General features: G+C 38.5%; 1 protein-coding gene across 2 annotated transcripts in view; it reads left to right on the top strand.

Moving 5' to 3' along the window:
• Positions 1-18,092, top strand: part of HECTD4 (HECT domain E3 ubiquitin protein ligase 4) — a 121,546-nt gene that overhangs the window by 64,956 nt on the left and 38,498 nt on the right. For both annotated transcript variants that reach the window (XM_073313568.1, XM_073313567.1), the window contains exons 22-38: positions 62-181; positions 1,472-1,576; positions 2,418-2,581; positions 5,889-6,122; positions 6,443-6,635; positions 6,800-6,904; positions 7,350-7,438; positions 7,998-8,173; positions 9,267-9,402; positions 9,553-9,694; positions 9,820-9,986; positions 11,000-11,146; positions 11,921-12,105; positions 12,971-13,124; positions 14,267-14,547; positions 14,906-15,095; positions 17,527-17,608. In XM_073313568.1, coding sequence (XP_073169669.1) covers positions 62-181; positions 1,472-1,576; positions 2,418-2,581; positions 5,889-6,122; positions 6,443-6,635; positions 6,800-6,904; positions 7,350-7,438; positions 7,998-8,173; positions 9,267-9,402; positions 9,553-9,694; positions 9,820-9,986; positions 11,000-11,146; positions 11,921-12,105; positions 12,971-13,124; positions 14,267-14,547; positions 14,906-15,095; positions 17,527-17,608 — 2,670 coding nt within the window. The remainder of the gene's footprint in view (positions 1-61; positions 182-1,471; positions 1,577-2,417; positions 2,582-5,888; positions 6,123-6,442; positions 6,636-6,799; positions 6,905-7,349; positions 7,439-7,997; positions 8,174-9,266; positions 9,403-9,552; positions 9,695-9,819; positions 9,987-10,999; positions 11,147-11,920; positions 12,106-12,970; positions 13,125-14,266; positions 14,548-14,905; positions 15,096-17,526; positions 17,609-18,092) is intronic.

Raw genomic sequence — 18,092 nt, 5'->3', positions numbered from 1 at the left:
TATTATTATTAGATTTTTTGTTTTTCTTTTACAGTCTAACAGTGTATTTTATGTTTTGAAGTTGGTGATCTATGCTGGTCCTAACACAAACAGTAGGAAGGTTGCTGAGTATGGAGGCAATACACTGGGATATGGCAGCCGTAGTGTCTTAGGAACGGGTTGGCCGAAAGACTTAGTGAAGGTACAGTATTACAAAACAACAATATTTCACATAGAAAAGTCCCTTTTTGAAAACTGTATCGAGATTATTTTTAACACTTATTTTTGAAGTAGTCGAGCCCAAATATTTTAGTGTAAGCTTATCTCTGAGAGCGCTCGCTAGGATGGTGTTTATGTCCTTGGGGAAGGAACTCTTGTCCCATGCAACATTACTGCTGCCCGTATTTTATAGGAGCATGGCACTCATTTTGGCAGTAATGGCATTCCACGATTAGCATCTTGTAGAAGAATCAGGAAAGAACTGCACTTCCAATCTCAGAGACTTTCAAGACACTACCATTCCCCATGAGTATATATAGCAAAATTTCCTGCTGACCCTGAGGCTGTGCAAATGGTCTCAAGGACCATAGGGGCATAGTTTTAGGACAGCACACAAGCCACTAAAAATATTAAGTATAACCATTTCTGTTCTCCTACCCATTTGTCTGTTTTTTTAAAATCAGTTAATATGCATTTTTTGGGAACATACATTTAACAAGAAATAGAAATCTGAGATTCTCAGAAACCTATAGGAATTTCCAGAGATCTACCAAGATTGGTGAACTTAGAATGTGTTCAGTATGTTCTCTCTGATTTATGTAATATCACTTCCCTTATGTAGTTGTGGTGAAGCATAATCCTGAGTGTTGTCCTATACTAAAATTGGGTATGTACTTGATAAAACATGACATTGTCAAAAAGGAAAGCGAGAGGCAGTTGTTCAGTTAGACAGCATTGCTTTGACTTGCAACTTGGAAGTTCTAGTCTTGGGAACACTCTGTTCCAGTGGCTCAAATTAGCGACGATAATGTTATTTTGTCAGAAATTACATAGTTTTGTTAGCAGCTCCTGCTGTTTACTTATGTTATTTTACTAGCTTCCTCTACTTGAAGAGCTTGCCTGCCTGTTTGGCCACAGGAAAGGAGCTGGTGATTATTGCCTGCGCTCTCAAAAAAATAAAGAAAATGTTTTAGTGGATATTTGTCTGCCTGGGTTAGCTATCATTGTAGCCATATGGCGACACATTCTTTCCTTTGCCCCGCTATAGATAGTGAGCAGCAAAACTTAACCAAAGTGTAATCAGAAATGGATATTTGCATGAAAAGGGGAAGAGCTTAATTAGCATACATAATTGGAAATAAAGAGAATTTTTGAAATAAAGCAACGGTCATTCTTTTAAAAATTAATCCATAAAATAAGCCAGTTTTATAAAAAAAAAAAAAGTTTTTGCATTGTTTTAAGTGTCTTTTCCCCCCTCCCTTTAAAATTTAAGGTGGAAGGGGATACAGTCACCTTCTCCTTTGAAATGAGGAGTGGCCGCGAGCACAACACTCCGGACAAAGCTATGTGGGGCTTTGCTTGCACTGTTCGAGCACAGGTACTGTCAATATAACCAGTGTTGTCAGGCTGAACTTAAATTTTTCTCTGATTCACATTATGTACATTATTTTAATTTTAAAAAAACAAAGGGTGGTTGTATTTGTGAAACAGACCTAAATGTTGGGGTTTGGGTTAAAAAAGAATCAGACCAGCTGTTTGGATAGCCATCTCTGTACAATGGAAGGGAGCTACTGCCTTAGATCTCTCACTTCATTGGCGAGGTATGGTTAGGCACACTTCGTAGTATGATTAGGCCTTGGAACAATGGATGACAGTTTTAAGTACTCTCTGCTTATCTGGTATGAAGCATCAATGGTGCTGGATTTGGAGGAGACCACTAGATATCCATCCAGGCTTGTAGGAGGTGAGTTCAATGTGGAGTATCTACTAGTAAGCTGGGCATCAGAGGTAGAAATAATAAATAATGGCTCTAGGACAGAGAAAAAGACCAGACTTGGGAGGAGAGGCAGGAAACAGGGATCAAGTACTATGAAGAAAAATTCATACCACTGTGCCCAGGAGATAAGACAAAGTCTGGTCTAAGAGAAGATAAAATGGAGTTTTCAGAGGTGATGAATTGCCTGCTCTCAAAAAAATAATTTAGTCCTTTTGGATTATGTGACTTCCAGTTTTGTAAGCCCATGAATTTCCTAGTATTCAAATTCAGTTCTTATACATACTGATTTGTAGTGTTCTATAAGTAAAAAATAAATAAAATTGTCAGAGTTTGTTATATTGTGACACTGTATGATATGCATGCCATATTTTGAAGTAGATTGCTTAGAGAGCCACTTTAAAGTTAATTGGATTGTTGTGGTTTATCCCTATCAATACTGCAGGAGTCTTCAGAAGATGTGTCAGGAGGATTACCATTCTTGGTTGACCTGGCTTTAGGCCTTTCTGTGTTAGCTTGCTCCATGCTAAGGATATTATATAATGGACCAGAAATGACCAAAGACGAGGAAACATGCCAGGAACTCTTAAGATCTAAACTGTTACAGAGGTAAAAAATCTTTGTCTTAATCTGAATTTAATGTAATTGTGTGCAGTGTAGTTGTCACAGTGTTGGTCCCAGAATATTAGAGAGACAAGCTGGGTGAGGTAATATATTTTATTGGACCAACTTCTGCTGGTGAGAGAGACAAGCTTTTGAATCACACAGAGCTCTTCTTCAGATCTGAAGACCTGAAGAAGAACTCTGTGTGACTCAAAAGCTGTGCTCTCTCACCAGCAGAAGTTGGTCCTGTAAAAAATATTACCTCCCCCACTTGTCTCTACCTTAATTCGTATATTGAGGCTAGGTAGTAGCTTTCAGAAAGGGTAAATTTGCTGCTGCGCTTAAGCCAGCTGTCATGTATCTGACTGCTCTACCACTTTATTTGTATACATAACTAACTCAGCAGTGTATTAATTCTATAGAACTGTTGGAAAGTAAGGAAATAATCTCAGTTAAAAAAATTGTTGTTTTCTTTACTAAAGCTGAGTGACTATCGGGAAGTATATTCTGTGAAAACTAATTAATATTTTTACAGAAAACTTCCATTCAGCCAGGTTCAGAGCCTTTCCATATTAACTTTTAGCAAACATTTTAAGCACTCAAGCGTTACCAACTCAAATACTTATGAAAAGTAACTTCTTAGCCAATAGTCAAGAATATGAGCTAGAAGCAAATGTTTGTTTGTATTTCATTGTAAATTTCCCAGTTTGTGCGGTTAGCTAGTTAAATAAGTCATGTGGCATTTTGAATGACTTAAGTAACTTCCTAGCATCCTTGAATTACAAATATTTCCTTCTAATATAAACTGAGAAGTTTGTAGTGTGTGTGTTAGGTATGTAAGTTACAGCACATATTGTGCATGCATCCGATGAAGTGAGCTGTAGCTCATGAAAGCTCATGCTCAAATAAATTGGTTAGTCTCTAAGGTGCCACAAGTACTCCTTTTCTTTTTGTGAATACAGACTAACACGGCTGCTACTCTGAAACAGCACATATTGTAAAATCAGTTAAAGTATTGACCATTTCAATAATCTGTGAACACAAAGAATCATTCCTTGAAGTTAGTGAGTTTTAGAATTGTATAATCTGTTCGCGGATAGTTCGCTAGCAGAGAAAAAGACAAAATTTGTTGAAAAAATTGTCTGGCTATGCTGGAATAAGGACAGGAGACACTGGATGTGCTTTAATTAGGCTGCAACTTTATTCCTAAATATTAGTGAGTGCGTGGCAGAGAAAAGTGTACAGTACAGGTAATTCCATAATCATTTACATATACCTAAGAGGTGCTACTGTCAGCCCTTCCCCTTGACCCATCCTGTGCCTCAGCCAGCCTGCTGCTGGGACATAGAATCATAGAATATCAGGGTTGGAAGGGACCTCAGGAGGTCGTCTAGTCCAACTCCCTGCTCAAAGCAGGACCGATCCCCAATTAAATCATCCCAGCCAGGGCTTTGTCAAGCCTGACCTTAAAAACTTCTAAGGAAGGAGATTCCACCACCTCCCTAGGTAACGCATTCCAGTGTTTCACCACCCTCCTAGTGAAAAAGTTTTTCCTAATATCCAACCTAAACCTCCCCCACTGCAACTTGAGACCATTACTCCTCATTCTGTCATCTGCTGCCATTGTCTTTGGAACTTCCTTTCAGGTAGTTGAAAGCAGCTATCAAATCCCCCCCTCATTCTTCTCTTCCGTAGACTAAACATCCCCAGTTCCCTCAGCCTCTCCTCATAACTCATGTGTTCCAGTCCCTTAATCATTTTTGTTGCCCTCCGCTGGACTCTTTCCAATTTGTCCACATCCTTCTTGTAGTATGGGGCCCAAAACTGGACGCAGTACTCCAGATGAGGCCTCACCAGTGTCGAATAGAGGGGAACGATCACATCCCTCGATCTGCTGGCAGTGCCCCTGCTTATACATCCCAAAATACCATTGGCCTTCTTGGCAACAAGGGCACACTGCTGACTCATATCCAGCTTCTCGTCCACTGTCACCCCTAGGTCCTTTTCTGCAGAACTGCTGCGTAGCCATTCAGTCCCTAGTCTGTAGCAGTGCATTGGATTCTTCCATCCTAAGTGCAGGACTCTGCACTTGTCCTTGTTGAACCTCATCAGATTTCTTTTGGCCCAATCCTCTAATTTGTCTAGGTCCCTCTGTATCCTATCCCTACCCTCCAGCGTATCTGCCTCTCCTCCCAGTTTAGTGTCATGCAAACTTGCTGAGGGTGCAATCCACACCATCCTCCAGATCATTTATGAAGATATTGAACAAAACCGGCCCCAGGACCGACCCCTGGGGCACTCCACTTGATACCGGCTGCCAACTAGACATGGAGCCATTGATCACTACCCATTGAGCCCGACAATCTAGCCAGCTTTCTATCCACCTTATAGTCCATTCATCCAGCCCATACTTCTTTAACTTGCTGGCAAGAATACTGTGGGAGACAATGTCAAAAGCTTTGCTAAAGTCAAGGAACAAAACGTCCACTGCTTTCCCTTCATCAGCCCCTGCGCCAGGCGCATCAGCCGCTGCTGGGGCAGTATTGGGTCACTGTGCCCCCTCCCCCCTCCCACACACACACACAGCAGCAGAGTTTGGTTGTGGGAGGGAGCAGGGGGTTGGGGCACTAGATGGGGTAAGGTGGGCTCTGGGCGGTGCTTACCTGGGAGCGCTCCCTGGAAGCAGTGACCTCCCCCTCGCTCAGCAGCTAGGTGGAGGAGTGGCCAGGCGGCAGCAGGCTGCCTCTGCCCAGAGTGCTGGCTTTGCAGCTCCCATTGTGCCCCCCACCCCCACCCCAAGTTTTATTCACTGATATTTTTATTAAAAGTCATGGACTGGTCACGGACTATCAGTTTTTGTTTACTGCTCGTGACCTGTCCGTGACTTCTACTAAAAATACCTGTGACTAAAACGTAGCCTTAGTCATAATCCATGAGGTAGACTTTTTCTGTGCTGTGGGGCTTTGGATTCATGTTTTGTTCCAAACTTTGACATGTGACAGTTCACTACAACCTTGAGGTAAAAGGTTTATGAAAATTTAACTCAATAAAGACTGCTTCAGGTTTATGCATTGTAAGACAGATTCTGTTCTCGTTTACGTCCGTGGCAAAATTTTCATTGGTTTCAGTGGGTGTGGTGTCCAGCCCTTGTGAAGCATGAACGTCATACTTTCTTCATGTTTTGAAATAAAGCCATATATACAATATTTTTAGGTAGGGTGTTGCATTATGCCTTTCTCAACCTGAAGAGTAAGAGCTAGAAAGAAACTAAAGGCTCTTCAATATGGGTAACTGTTCATCTTTATTTTCTCAGATGCCAGTGGCAGGTGGAGGCCAATGGGGTAATATCTCCAGCCCTCACTCCAAGTCCTTCTCCACTGCCTCTTACTATAGATGAGGATCGAGAATTCACATATCCTTCTGACGTCCTAGTGCCTCCTGTCGGACATCACTTTGATCTGCCTAGGATCAGGTTGCCTCCAGGAATCATGATAAAACTCAGGGAAATATCTGGACGTGCTCGGCCTCAGTTTAGACCTAGTATAAAGTAAGTAACTGTTTCTTCACCACTGTTTTGCTAATTTATGTTTTATTATTATTGAAATTGATACGCAAAGTGCTCTCAAATGCACAAAGCAAAGAAACTAAATAAAAATATTCTCCAATCCCTCAGTAGTAGTAAATGTAGAACGAATATTTGTAACAATAATATTAGGCACAGAAATATCAGATGGAAATAGATAATTCTCAACTTGGTGTGCGTTCAGTAGTTCCTAAAGCGAAATTTCTTGAATACCTTGGCTGGTGAACTGTAAATACAAATGATGTTGTATCCTTGCTAATCGGTTTGGTTTCCATCTGTAACAGGGAAGTGATTCAGCCAGATGTAATGGAGGAGATGGTAGTTTCGTGTGTTATTAAACATTTGAACTTGGTTGATGCACTCCAGTCTCTAATAAATTTCCAGTATCAGGAAGAACATGCTGAGGAATATGATTTGCTGTGTAAAATTATGGGTGAGACCTTTAAGAAGCTAAATGCCATGGAAAGACAATTGCAGGTAAGACAGCTAAAGAAATAACTTTTATTACTAACTACTAAGGATATTACTAACATAAAAATGTAAAAAAACCCCTCAAAATGCACTTGAAGACCTCTCTTCTCTTACTGAAGCTAAGATAAATGGATGCTTATGTATATTCAATATTTTTGTGTCTTTACTAGAGTGTAGCTGAACTGGAACAGAGATGGCAGAATGAGGTAGATGATGCCATACATGGGAAGCTGGAAAACAATGTTCCATTCTTTTATGATTATCATTTCAATGAGGTAAGCATTGCATTTATCCCATTCATTCATAGAGGTAAGAGTTTGCTATCTTATTTTTGCATTTGTGGGCTACAGTATAATTACTCTTTTCATTCATTTACTGCTAAGTTTTTTTCAGTATGTAAGTTTATTGGTACTAAAAATTATAGTGCATGCTTTCAGGTTGTCTAATGTATTTGCTGACAATAGGAATTCATCATAAATGTTGATCACTGTTGCTTTTTGGAGTAGTTTTTGTTAGGAATATAAAAAGAGTAAGATCGCCCAAAAATATATTATGATTTCCCAGTGTCTGTATCTGCATTAAAAAGTTGGCAATTAGATATGAGTGATTAATATTCTTGGTTTGTATCCATGGACATTTTTAATGCATATGTGTAAAAAAAAAAAAAAAAATTCCATGATCCTACTGAATCAGATACATTTTCATCCTGTTCTTCTCTAGAGCAAAATGAAAGAATTGGAACTTTTATGTTCAATGAAAGAAATTTCCTTTGATGGAAGTGATATTGAGAATATGGTCCTGTCATTGAGGTTAGTAGTTGGATCTGTTAGCTGAGCGTTCTAGGCCCTGATTCAGCCAAGGTTCTTAAGTATACGCGTTACTTTAATCACATGCAGTCTTACTGAGTTAGGTAAGACTACCCACAGGTTTAAAGTTATGCATGTGGTTAAACGCCTTTCCAAATCAAGACCTAAGTCTTGTATGAAACTTCTTTGATTTTGACCTACCAAAGTGAAAAAGAAGCCTTGACTAGATTGTTGTTTTGAAAATAGAATTGAAAGGCCTCTCCAAATTGCTGGTAATTCTGCATAAAGAGGGTCATCTTTGGGAACATCACATTTCATCAAAATTTGAAATGCTGGAGACATAAATACAGTTAACTATTTATGGATGTTATGTAAAGGGGCGGGAGAAAGAAAAAACAATAGGATTGTTCTGTTTTCTACTTGAATATATTTCTTAACTCAAAAACAATAATTAAAGAGATTACAAGATAGACATCTTTAAAATTTTACCAGTTAAGATATGTTATATCAGGAGGCATAAAGAACAACTAAGTTTACACTGGTTTTTCATTCACCATTTTAGGGAGAAATTTTTTCAAGAAGTCAATTCTCTGGTTCAGAAGCCCTCACATCCCTTGGCTAAAACAAAAACATTAGTAAAGAGCTTGATGAATAGAGCAGAGCTACTGTTGCATGTTACTATTGCAGCACAAGCCGGTATCACAAGAAGTATATCTGGTACCCCTGCGGAGACACCAGGTATGAATTTACAGTGCATCTGATTATTAGACCTGAATGTTTGCTGTTATTATTTGCTATGAATATAAATAACACTTGTAATTAATGTGCTGTAATGCCTCTTAAAATCATATTCCTCTACCTATTTTTCCTTTTCTATTTAGCAAGCGGTGAATTTGTTTTTAGGGGTATTGAACTAACATGGCTCTGTTTACTATTTGCATACCAGGGTCACCATGTTACCAGCATAGCTTTGTGAATAGTGTTAACTAATTTCAAAACCAATAAGGGGAATTTGCAACATTAATAACAATTATATTGCAAATATAAGTTGTTAGTCTTTTAAATTTCTCATTTATATAGCTTAATTTAAAAAATAAAATAATTAAGTCTTCTGATTGCTACAATCTTGTACACCTCAATCAAATTGCCTCTGATTCCTCTCCTTTCCTATTGATAGATAATTCCAGGCTCTGCAATTTCAATAATATGTAAATATTTCATTATAAGACTATTATTAGATGGTGTAAAGAAAGAGGATTAAGAAGGTTGGTAGCCCGTCTACAATAACTTTTCTATCAGAGGTTGCCTTAATATAGAAACTGGCTGTAAAAATGAAATGCAGAAACTTTAAGAATTACCCGTTAATTAGATGGTCCTGAAATGTTAAGATAAACATGGATGGAAGACAACTTCTGAGGGAAGTGACCCAGTGTTAATTAACATTTCTGGGTCTATAGAAGATATTTGTTCTTTTCCATCCAAAACTTATTAGGTACACTCTGAGTTGCTGATGTAAAATATAAGTGAAATTACATATTTTCCACTTGCCTTACCTAAAGCTGACTCAATGATACTGCAGTCTCCTAAAATGTAAATGCTACACACCGTAATAATAAACCAGATACCATGAAATAAGACTTAAAAACATATGAGGTTGCCAGCAGGAAAGCCATTTAAATGGAATTTCAGATTCTCGCATGGGGTTAGGGGAAACGCATTTGGTGTTTTGTGTAGGTTGTTGTTTTTGTGTTAACTTATTTCCTAATTTGTTTAGAAATTGCTTTACTCTGCAAGACCAGCAGTAACAGAACTTTGTTTTATAACATTGCAGCTTGTAAATCAGCATCTGAAACGAAAGTGATATCTCATGCTGTCCGCCAGCCTGTCTTCCTTCGTAGCATGTCTGCACCTTCTGACCTAGAAATGATTGGAAATGAAGATTTGGAGTTCACTAGATCAAGTCAGAGGTATGCAGATGCTAGTTCACTGAATTGCTGTATGAAACACCTAAAAGTATATTCTGTATTTCTGTTAATAATGTACCATGGTTTTTAGAAGAACATTTTTCATAGATCAGCTTATTCTTAAATTCTCTAATAAGTGTTGTTTTCCCATAGGAGGCGCCATGTTACTAGTCATAGGAGTAGCTCTTTTACTCTTCTTCAATCTTTGACCATCGAAGATAGCAGAGATAAACCTACATACAGTGTCTTGTTAGGGCAGCTGTTTGCTTTCATTGGGACAAATCCTGACCAAGCGGTATGTCATGTTAAACATGCTAAATCCCTATATACTCGAGCACAAATGTAACATCAGTTTTTAATCTAGGTTGAAAGGTACAGATGTGGGGCTTATGTAGTAAAACATAGACTTTTCTTTATTAGGTATCCAGTAGCAGTTTTCTGTTAGCTGCTCAGACCAGGTGGCGTCGTGGGAACACAAGGAAACAGGCACTGGTGCATATGAGAGAGCTCCTAACAGCAGCTGTTCGGGTTGGTGGTGTTACACATCTTGTGGGTCCAGTGACTATGGTACTTCAAGGAGGACCAAGGTAAGATGTTCCTCAGAACTTTATTAAAGTTTTGGGGCTGGATGGTGTGCTTTATGCAAGGAGTGGTACTGCATTATACCAACAGCAGCTAAGGAGATAACTGGCTTTCCATGCCCAGGGCACAAGTTCTCAGACTTTGTTATGACCAGTCCTCTTATGAGGCATCTTGGAATTCCTTTTAATATTTTCCACAGTGCTTCAAAAGAATTTGTAGGTCCTATCACCTGTCAGGAGGTGCAGGTATCACAGAGTCTTATGGGATACTGCTATTTGAGGACTAGCTGCAAGTGATTTTAGTGAATTCATCTCTGTGTATGACTAAAGACAGGGAAAGAAGTAGGAATTGTAACCCCACCAGATACCTGCTGCTGCCTCTCAACCACTTTAGGCCAATGACCCATTTGTTGAGAACAGCTGACTTAGGAGAATTGAGTGAGTGGAGACTTGGATTTGGTTTTGTATTACGTTGTTGCGGCCTAGCGGCTGTGTGCAGGGCTAGGGAAGTAAAATGTTCAGGTGTTAACAATTGTATAATGCATTTTCAACTAATGGCAAGAACACATAGAGCACACGAGAGAGATTCTTTGACGTTTGTGGTTTAAATCTAAACACACACCAAATAAAATGAATCAATAAGATCTGAACGAGTGGGTTTTATGGTATGAGGTAGCAAAATGGGATTTAGGCTCTTTTATAAAAACTTTTTAATGTAACTGTGAAAATAAATTCAAAGAGTTTGTTGGGCGTCTGGAACCAGTTTCTCAGTTAGGTACTGTAGTCAGAGTAGTGAGTTCAGTCAGTATTTTGCATGCATTTTGGGAAGCAGAAAAAGAATGCCGTATTTTGTAGCATTAAGAATTTCTTACATTTTATATAAATCTGGTATAGAATTTTGTCTTCAAATCTTTCATGAATTCTTTCAAATTGTGGCAATTTCCTGTAGCTATGTTTTGGAAGCTTTTAATTTTACTTGGCACAAAGAGACATGATTTCAAATCTATAACTTCCAACAGAATCGAAGAACTCACTTGTGGCGGGATGGTGGAACAAGTCCAAGAAGCCTTTGGAGAGACCATGACCTCGGTGGTTTCACTGTGTGCTCGTTACCCCATTGCTTGTGCAAATAGCATTGGCCTCTTGTGCACCATACCATATACAAGGTAGGAAAGGTTTTGCTTCAAGAAGGAGACAGAAAAGAATGATTAGATTCTCTTTTATACAGTTGTGCCGTACAATTAAGTGTTGCTTCAAAGGGAAGTATTATTATGTAGAGTGGAATGGACTTGGTTGTTGTTTTTTTAAAATTACCCTGTAATATCTCCTGGCAGTATATTCTGGCGGAATAAGCACAGGGATGGACATTGGGAGGGACTGAGTCTTGGCTCTGCCACTGATTTGTTCTGTAGGAATGGGCAAGACACTTCAACTTTCTCAGTTTGCCTAAAGTAACCATAGTACCTAGCGAACTATCTCTTGGGATGTTGTGAGGATTAGTGAACATCATGAGAGCATTTTGAACATATAAAGTTCTATATAAATGAAAAATATTACTGTTATGGTGAGGTATGAACTAAAGATGATCAATATGTCTTCCATTTTTAGCAGGTGGCATAACTCAGAATGATGCTCTGTAGACTACACATAGATTTAATAACCCTTTATATAGCACTTAATCTTCTACTAGGAACAGCTTGGCATCATGACCATGACATTCAGAGATAATGCTGGATGACAAACTTGAATAATATCCTGTTACATTTTGTCCCTTCTAAGGATAATATAATGGAGGAAACATTGAATTGTCCAAAGCTACAATGAAAGATATGATCAATAGATACAGTACGTGTGCTGAGAAATTTGGGGTAGCTTGTGTATGTTGAAAATGGTTGAGAAGTTACTGCAGTACAACCTTAGTTCTTTGTTCTTCTGAACAGGAGTGAAGAGAAGTGCTTGGTACGCAGTGGCCTGGTGCAGCTTATGGACAAGCTCTGTAGTTTAAGTAGCCAGACGGAATCCAGCTCAAATGAAAAGCAGACTAAAAAACAGAAGGTGGCTACTATGGCCTGGGCTGCCTTCCAGGTCCTAGCCAATCGCTGTGTTGAATGGGAAAAAGAAGAGGGTAGGAGCAATGTTGATATTACATATTGTGTATTTTAAAATCGCTGCTAGATATTGAGTTCATGTATGAGAGGAAACAGTATAGATTTTTTTAAAATCTTGCATTGACCAACCACTGACATTTAGGAATAATTATTTTTTATTAAATATAAAATATTTTATTATATATATTAAAGATTATGAAGCGCTCTGAGATCTATTGATGAAAAGTGCTGTATAAGAGCTAGGTAGTATTATTTATTATTAGTTATTTAGAAATACTGTTGAGTTGGGATTTTAAAATGAGTGGGAGGGGTATTGTTTTTAAATGAATCGAGAAGTTTTTCATTCTATAATTTTTTAAAAGGGGAGGGGCTTGAGTGGCTTAGTGTCAGGTTTAATCAACAGTAAATGCAATAGCTCAAATTCTTCCTTGGTGGAACTCCAATGGAATAATTTTGTCATTTCAGTATTTTTTTTAATCCGACATGCTGTTGGTGAACTTGAAAAGGTTCTGTTGACTCTTGTATTCCCATATTTATAGAAAACCATCATGTACGTTTAGACACCCATCTGAAATTTCTGGAGCCTGGGCTTTCTCTAAATTGTCTTTATGTGAAATTAGCAAAATTAGTTTGGTGGGAAACTTACTCACTTAAATATTATCCACATAAATAGAATAGTATGTTCAACTACACTGTGTCATAAGACTGAATGTCGATTTGTTACCTAGCAACTAGATGTTATTGCAGGTTTGACTTTAACTCAATATGATTTTTTGTAAGCAATTACTGTCCTCTAAATGAACGTGTCTAGGTTTTTCCAGTATATTACTTTTTTTATCGTGTATACATTTACAATTGTACATTTTTGCATTACCTTTGAAGGTGGTTCAACAGAGGCTGTTCATTCTGGTCTGGCTCGTCAAGTCTCCAGCCTTCTTACCAATCACCTAGCGCGAGCGACAGAATGTTGTGGTAATCAGGCCGCTGGAAATGATGCCCTGCAAGATGTACTTAGCCTTCTTAATGACCTGTCAAGGTACTGGCAGTACTTCGATAAAGTCATTTTTTTTTCTGGCTTACTCTCCAGTGTTGGAAAGCACTTCATTTCCTCTAGCGGAAATAGTAAAGATAATGACACCTCTTTCGATGCCATTCCAAAAGCTTGAGGCTATTTTGACATGTGGCCTGCAGCATAAACACACTTGTGTTAAATTTTAGGATCAATCCGTTGCTGACAGCAGGTGAGAGTGTGGAGACGTCCAGTAGTACTTTCTGAAATTGAAATCTAGACTCTGTGTGACAGTCAAGTGACTTGTTTGACCACGTTAACGAGCTTACTTGTCACATGCCTGTATATTTTTAAGATATATGCTGTAACTGAGTAATAGTCTATTCATTAAGAATGAAACCATTCAGTATAATGCCATTGTAAACCTGACCCTGATGTCCTTGGTGTAGTTTTTTATTGACCTCAATAGGAGATGTACACTGGGAACAACTGCGAGATTGAATATGAAGACTGCAGTCTCACGTGCTGGTTTTGGCATCTCACTTCGTATGGAGTCTTTTTGTTGATGAAAAGTGACACACAGCTGCAGTAATACCACAGTTAAAGAACTTTTTTTGTATTTGTTCAGGGACGTGCAGGACGTACTGAAATAATACAGTACTGACATGTTACAAAGGAGATGAGGGGAGCGGAATATCACAGACTTCACAGTTGCTCTTATGTTTATAAGCTTTGGTGCTTAGGGAAGCTGTCTTGGGTTTTTTGAGCTGGAGGATTAATGGGACTAAATAGCAACATTTAAACTGTTTTGCTCTAAAATCTGTCATGAAATTTCAAATAACGGAACTATCTTCAAGAGCTGTTTTATGAGCGTTTATATGGGAAACAGGCAAACATTTTTATGGGGTTTGTATAAGAGGCTCCAGACACCTGAGCAAAATAATGGGGTATCATACCTCTTGCATTTGAAATTGATTACTGCTTAACTCTGATGGATCATTTTATGTGTTTAATTTTTAAGTAAAGTCTTTAATAATATAATCATGTATTGCCATAAAGATCCTTTACCCGTGGCAGGATGTCATCTTATAGTTTGTATTTGATTTCAGGAGTGTGATTTAACTTTCCTTTTTTGCCGTCAGAGAGATGACTATGCTCTTTTCTCTCAGGAGTCACATAGGTAAAGCTATCCTGAGCCAGCCCGCCTGTGTGTCCAAACTTCTCTCGCTGCTTTTGGACCAACGCCCTTCTCCAAAACTCGTCCTTATAATCCTCCAGCTGTGTCGTGCTGCGCTTCCTCTCATGAGTGTAGAAGACTGTGGAAATGTTGAACTGCCCCCATGGAGTTACTCAGTGCCCTCCTTGAACAGTGAACAGGATGACCCCAGTGACCCCGCCTCCAAGATTGCATCACTACTCTTAGCAAAATTGGCAGATTATGTGGTGCCAGGTGCTAACCGTTTCTCATGTCTAAACGTTTGTTCTTATTATGTGTAATAAGTGTCAGACAAGCTTGAGAAATAATGCATGATTGTGCAAGAGGCGGGTGTTGACAAAAGGCACAATTTGGATAAATGTGTATTGAATGATCGTGTTTAGAAGGTTAACTTGCCAAAAATTTAACAGCAGGATGAGTTCAAATATCCGGTAGTAGGCATGTTTCTATAATCTGGCATTCTGACTGTTCAGTGTAGTTCAGTTTTCTGAATAAGGTGCTTATTGCAGACATGTGAAAGAAAGCTCAGATAAATCTAAAGGCAATGCTTTTAAAGTATCTGACTGTTGCGCTTTTTCTTTTCTGCTTGGAGGCTGTCAGACAGTTCTGTCTCCAACTGCGTCTGAACCAGATACCTCTTTGACAAAAATGAGCCCAAAAAATTCCATAAAAGGAGATAAAGATCCTGGAGAAGAGAGTGAGGCAGTGGATGGTAAACTTTCTATTTTTATTCACAAACGGGAAGATCAGTCATCCCATGAAGTCCTTCAGCCCTTACTGAGGTAATTTTAACTCAGTGGATTAGAATTAACAAAGCAGTTCAGGGGTTTCCATCTTTATTTCTATACAGTGCCAGAACTGTAGGAAGATTTTGTGTTGGAGATGATCGTAACTGAGCAAAATACTTCAAATTCTGTTTTCTGTTGCTGCTTGTAAATAGTGGGATTTTTATCCAAAAGTGAGTTTTGGTGGTGATGTGCAGCTACATAACTAGAAACTCACACAGCTACATTGAAAGTTAAACCACAGTTCCCCAAACTTGGCCCACTTATGCACAGACACCATCAGCTCAAAAATTTCCATTTGTACTTTACTTGTAGATTAGAGGAAGAAAAATCTTTTATTTTCACCAATTTGTTTTTCAGAGTAACAGCCGTGTTAGTCTGTATTCGCAAAAAGAAAAGGAGTACTTGTGGCACCTTAGAGACTAACCAATTTATTTGAGCATAAGCTTTTGTGAGCTACAGCTCACTTCATCGGATGCATACTGTGGAAAGTGTAGAAGATCTTTTTGTGTACACACAAAGCATGAAAAAATACCTCCTCCCACCCCACTCTCCTGCTGGTAATAGCTTATCTAAAGTGATCACTCTCCTTACAATGTGTATGATAATCAAGGTGGGCCATTTCCAGCACAAATCCAGGGTTTAACAAAAATGTGGGGGGGGGGGCGGGGTAGGAAAAAACAAGGGGAAATAGGTTACCTTGCATAATGACTTAGCCACTCCCAGTCTCTATTCAAGCCTAAGTTAATTGTATCCAATTTGCAAATGAATTCCAATTCAGCAGTTTCTCGCTGGAGTCTGGATTTGAAGTTTTTTTGTTGTAATATAGCAATTTTCATGTCTGTAATCGCGTGACCAGAGAGATTGAAGTGTTCTCCGACTGGTTTATGAATGTTATAATTCTTGACATCTGATTTGTGTCCATTTATTCTTTTACGTAGAGACTGTCCAGTTTGACCAATGTAAATGGCAGAGGGGCATTGCTGGCACACGATGGCATATATCACATTGGTGGATGTGCAGATGAACGAGCCTCTGATAGTGTGGCTGATGTTATTAGGCCCTGTGATGGTATCCCCTGAATAGATATCTATTCCACATTTGTGCTGGAAATGGCCCACCTTGATTATCATACACATTGTAAGGAGAGTGGTCACTTTAGATAAGCTATTACCAGCAGGACAGTGGGGTGGGAGGAGATATTTTTTCATGCTTTGTGTGTATATAAAAAGATCTTCTGCACTTTCCACAGTATGCATCCGATGAAGTGAGCTGTAGCTCATGAAAGCTTATGCTCAAATAAATTGGTTAGTCTCTAAGGTGCCACAAATACTCCTTTTCTTTTTGCAGTTTGTTTTTGTGTATTTGACAGCATCTGGTGTATAGTCAGGTTCACTACTTTGTTGATGGTCAAATGCACTTCAAGTCTAATTCACTAACATAGTGACCTTATCTGTGCACTAATCTAGGGGAAGCTTATGTTCATATTCTTCCCCAGGACCTGCGTGAGTGTGTGAACCAGTGACGACAGCGGCAAAGCTGAAACTTCAGAGGCAGATATGCAAAGAGGGAGGGAGATGGTAGAGAAGTCACAGCCTGTTTTGGGAGTGTAGCTCTTTTATCTGCTCAGAAACCACAGCAGGGGAGCAGAAAAACCCTTTCAAATGTGTTTTTAAAAGAATTAAACACAGGACCCACTACTAAATGGTACTCTCTCAGAAAATTTGAAGGTCCTCCTGTTATATTACAAATAGTACAATCACCAGAAGAAAAATTATTTTAAGTGTCACTCTCAGTAAGGCTGTCCATTAGGATAATTCCGTTAGAACTTCTGAAGTGATCTTAGTATTTAGTCATACCAACTCAGACTTTGATCTCCGTAAAACTCACAAGAGACCCCTCCAAAATAAAAGTAGGATTCTGGAGGAAGTGATGTTGGTAGTTCATTACATGACACCCCTTGCTCTGCGTCAGCCTTGAGCCACTGCCTCAGTATGATGCTAACAGGCAGTGTTGTTAAACCATTCCTGCCAGCAGTGCTCTCTTTCAGATGAAATATTAAAACCAAGACTCTTAGGCATTCATGGCCACTAAAAGAACTCATGGTTCTATTTTTACAAAAAAAAAGTATTAACTGCAGTAGCATCGCCAAATTGCAATGTGAATAACTACATTCTATATACTTACATTTCTCCTGCTGTTTCAGTACAATGGTAATCTTCCCATTGTGTGTCCTCAACTCTTTAGAATTGCTGTGATATTAAGCAGCTCAACTGGAGAGAATTCTTTTCACTACAGGGCTGGTTGAGTTCTTCATGTAAATAAAGGCTTTAAGGTGCTTTGAGATCCGTTAGAACAAAAGGCTAGTTAGTTAACTAATTTTACATAGTAAAGCAACATTTAATAGGTTTTATTCTTACGTTTGTAGTAGTTCAGAAGGTCGACCATTCCGACTTGGCACTGGAGCTAACATGGAGAAAGTAGTGAAGATGGATCGGGACATGACTAAAGTAAGGAAGTAATAAAGATAATTATTTAACATCTTAGAAATCATTAGACAGTCAACGTTCTCACTACCCCAGTGTTCTTAAGCCTTCTATAAAAGAACCAGAAAATTAAATTTAATTCTCTTCCAAACAGATAATTTATTGGTTAATATTTATATTAAACAAGTGAAATTCAAGAAAACGTATTCATAAACTTTAACATTAGAATGATGTTGTTGACATAAATATGTAAATCCTTGAAAAACCGATGTTTTGTATTACTGCAAAAATATTTCCACTAATGTTTTCTCAAACATGTTTGGGTCATGATTTTGTGTTCTTTCACAAGTATTTAAGGAGTCTGAGTTTTACTGGGATGAAAATCCATAAAAAGTAAATTTCAAAGATCATGTTAGAATATTTAAGGAAATTGGTTTTAAATTCATATTCGTGAGTATTTGTGTCAGAAGTACTCATGCATTCTTTGATCAAAGAACAGAAACAACAC

This window comes from Lepidochelys kempii, chromosome 15 (assembly GCF_965140265.1).
Source record: "Lepidochelys kempii isolate rLepKem1 chromosome 15, rLepKem1.hap2, whole genome shotgun sequence".
NCBI classification, from domain to species: Eukaryota; Metazoa; Chordata; order Testudines; family Cheloniidae; genus Lepidochelys; species Lepidochelys kempii.
Note: the sequence above shows the minus strand (reverse complement) of the source record. Positions and strands in the feature narration are given on the sequence as shown.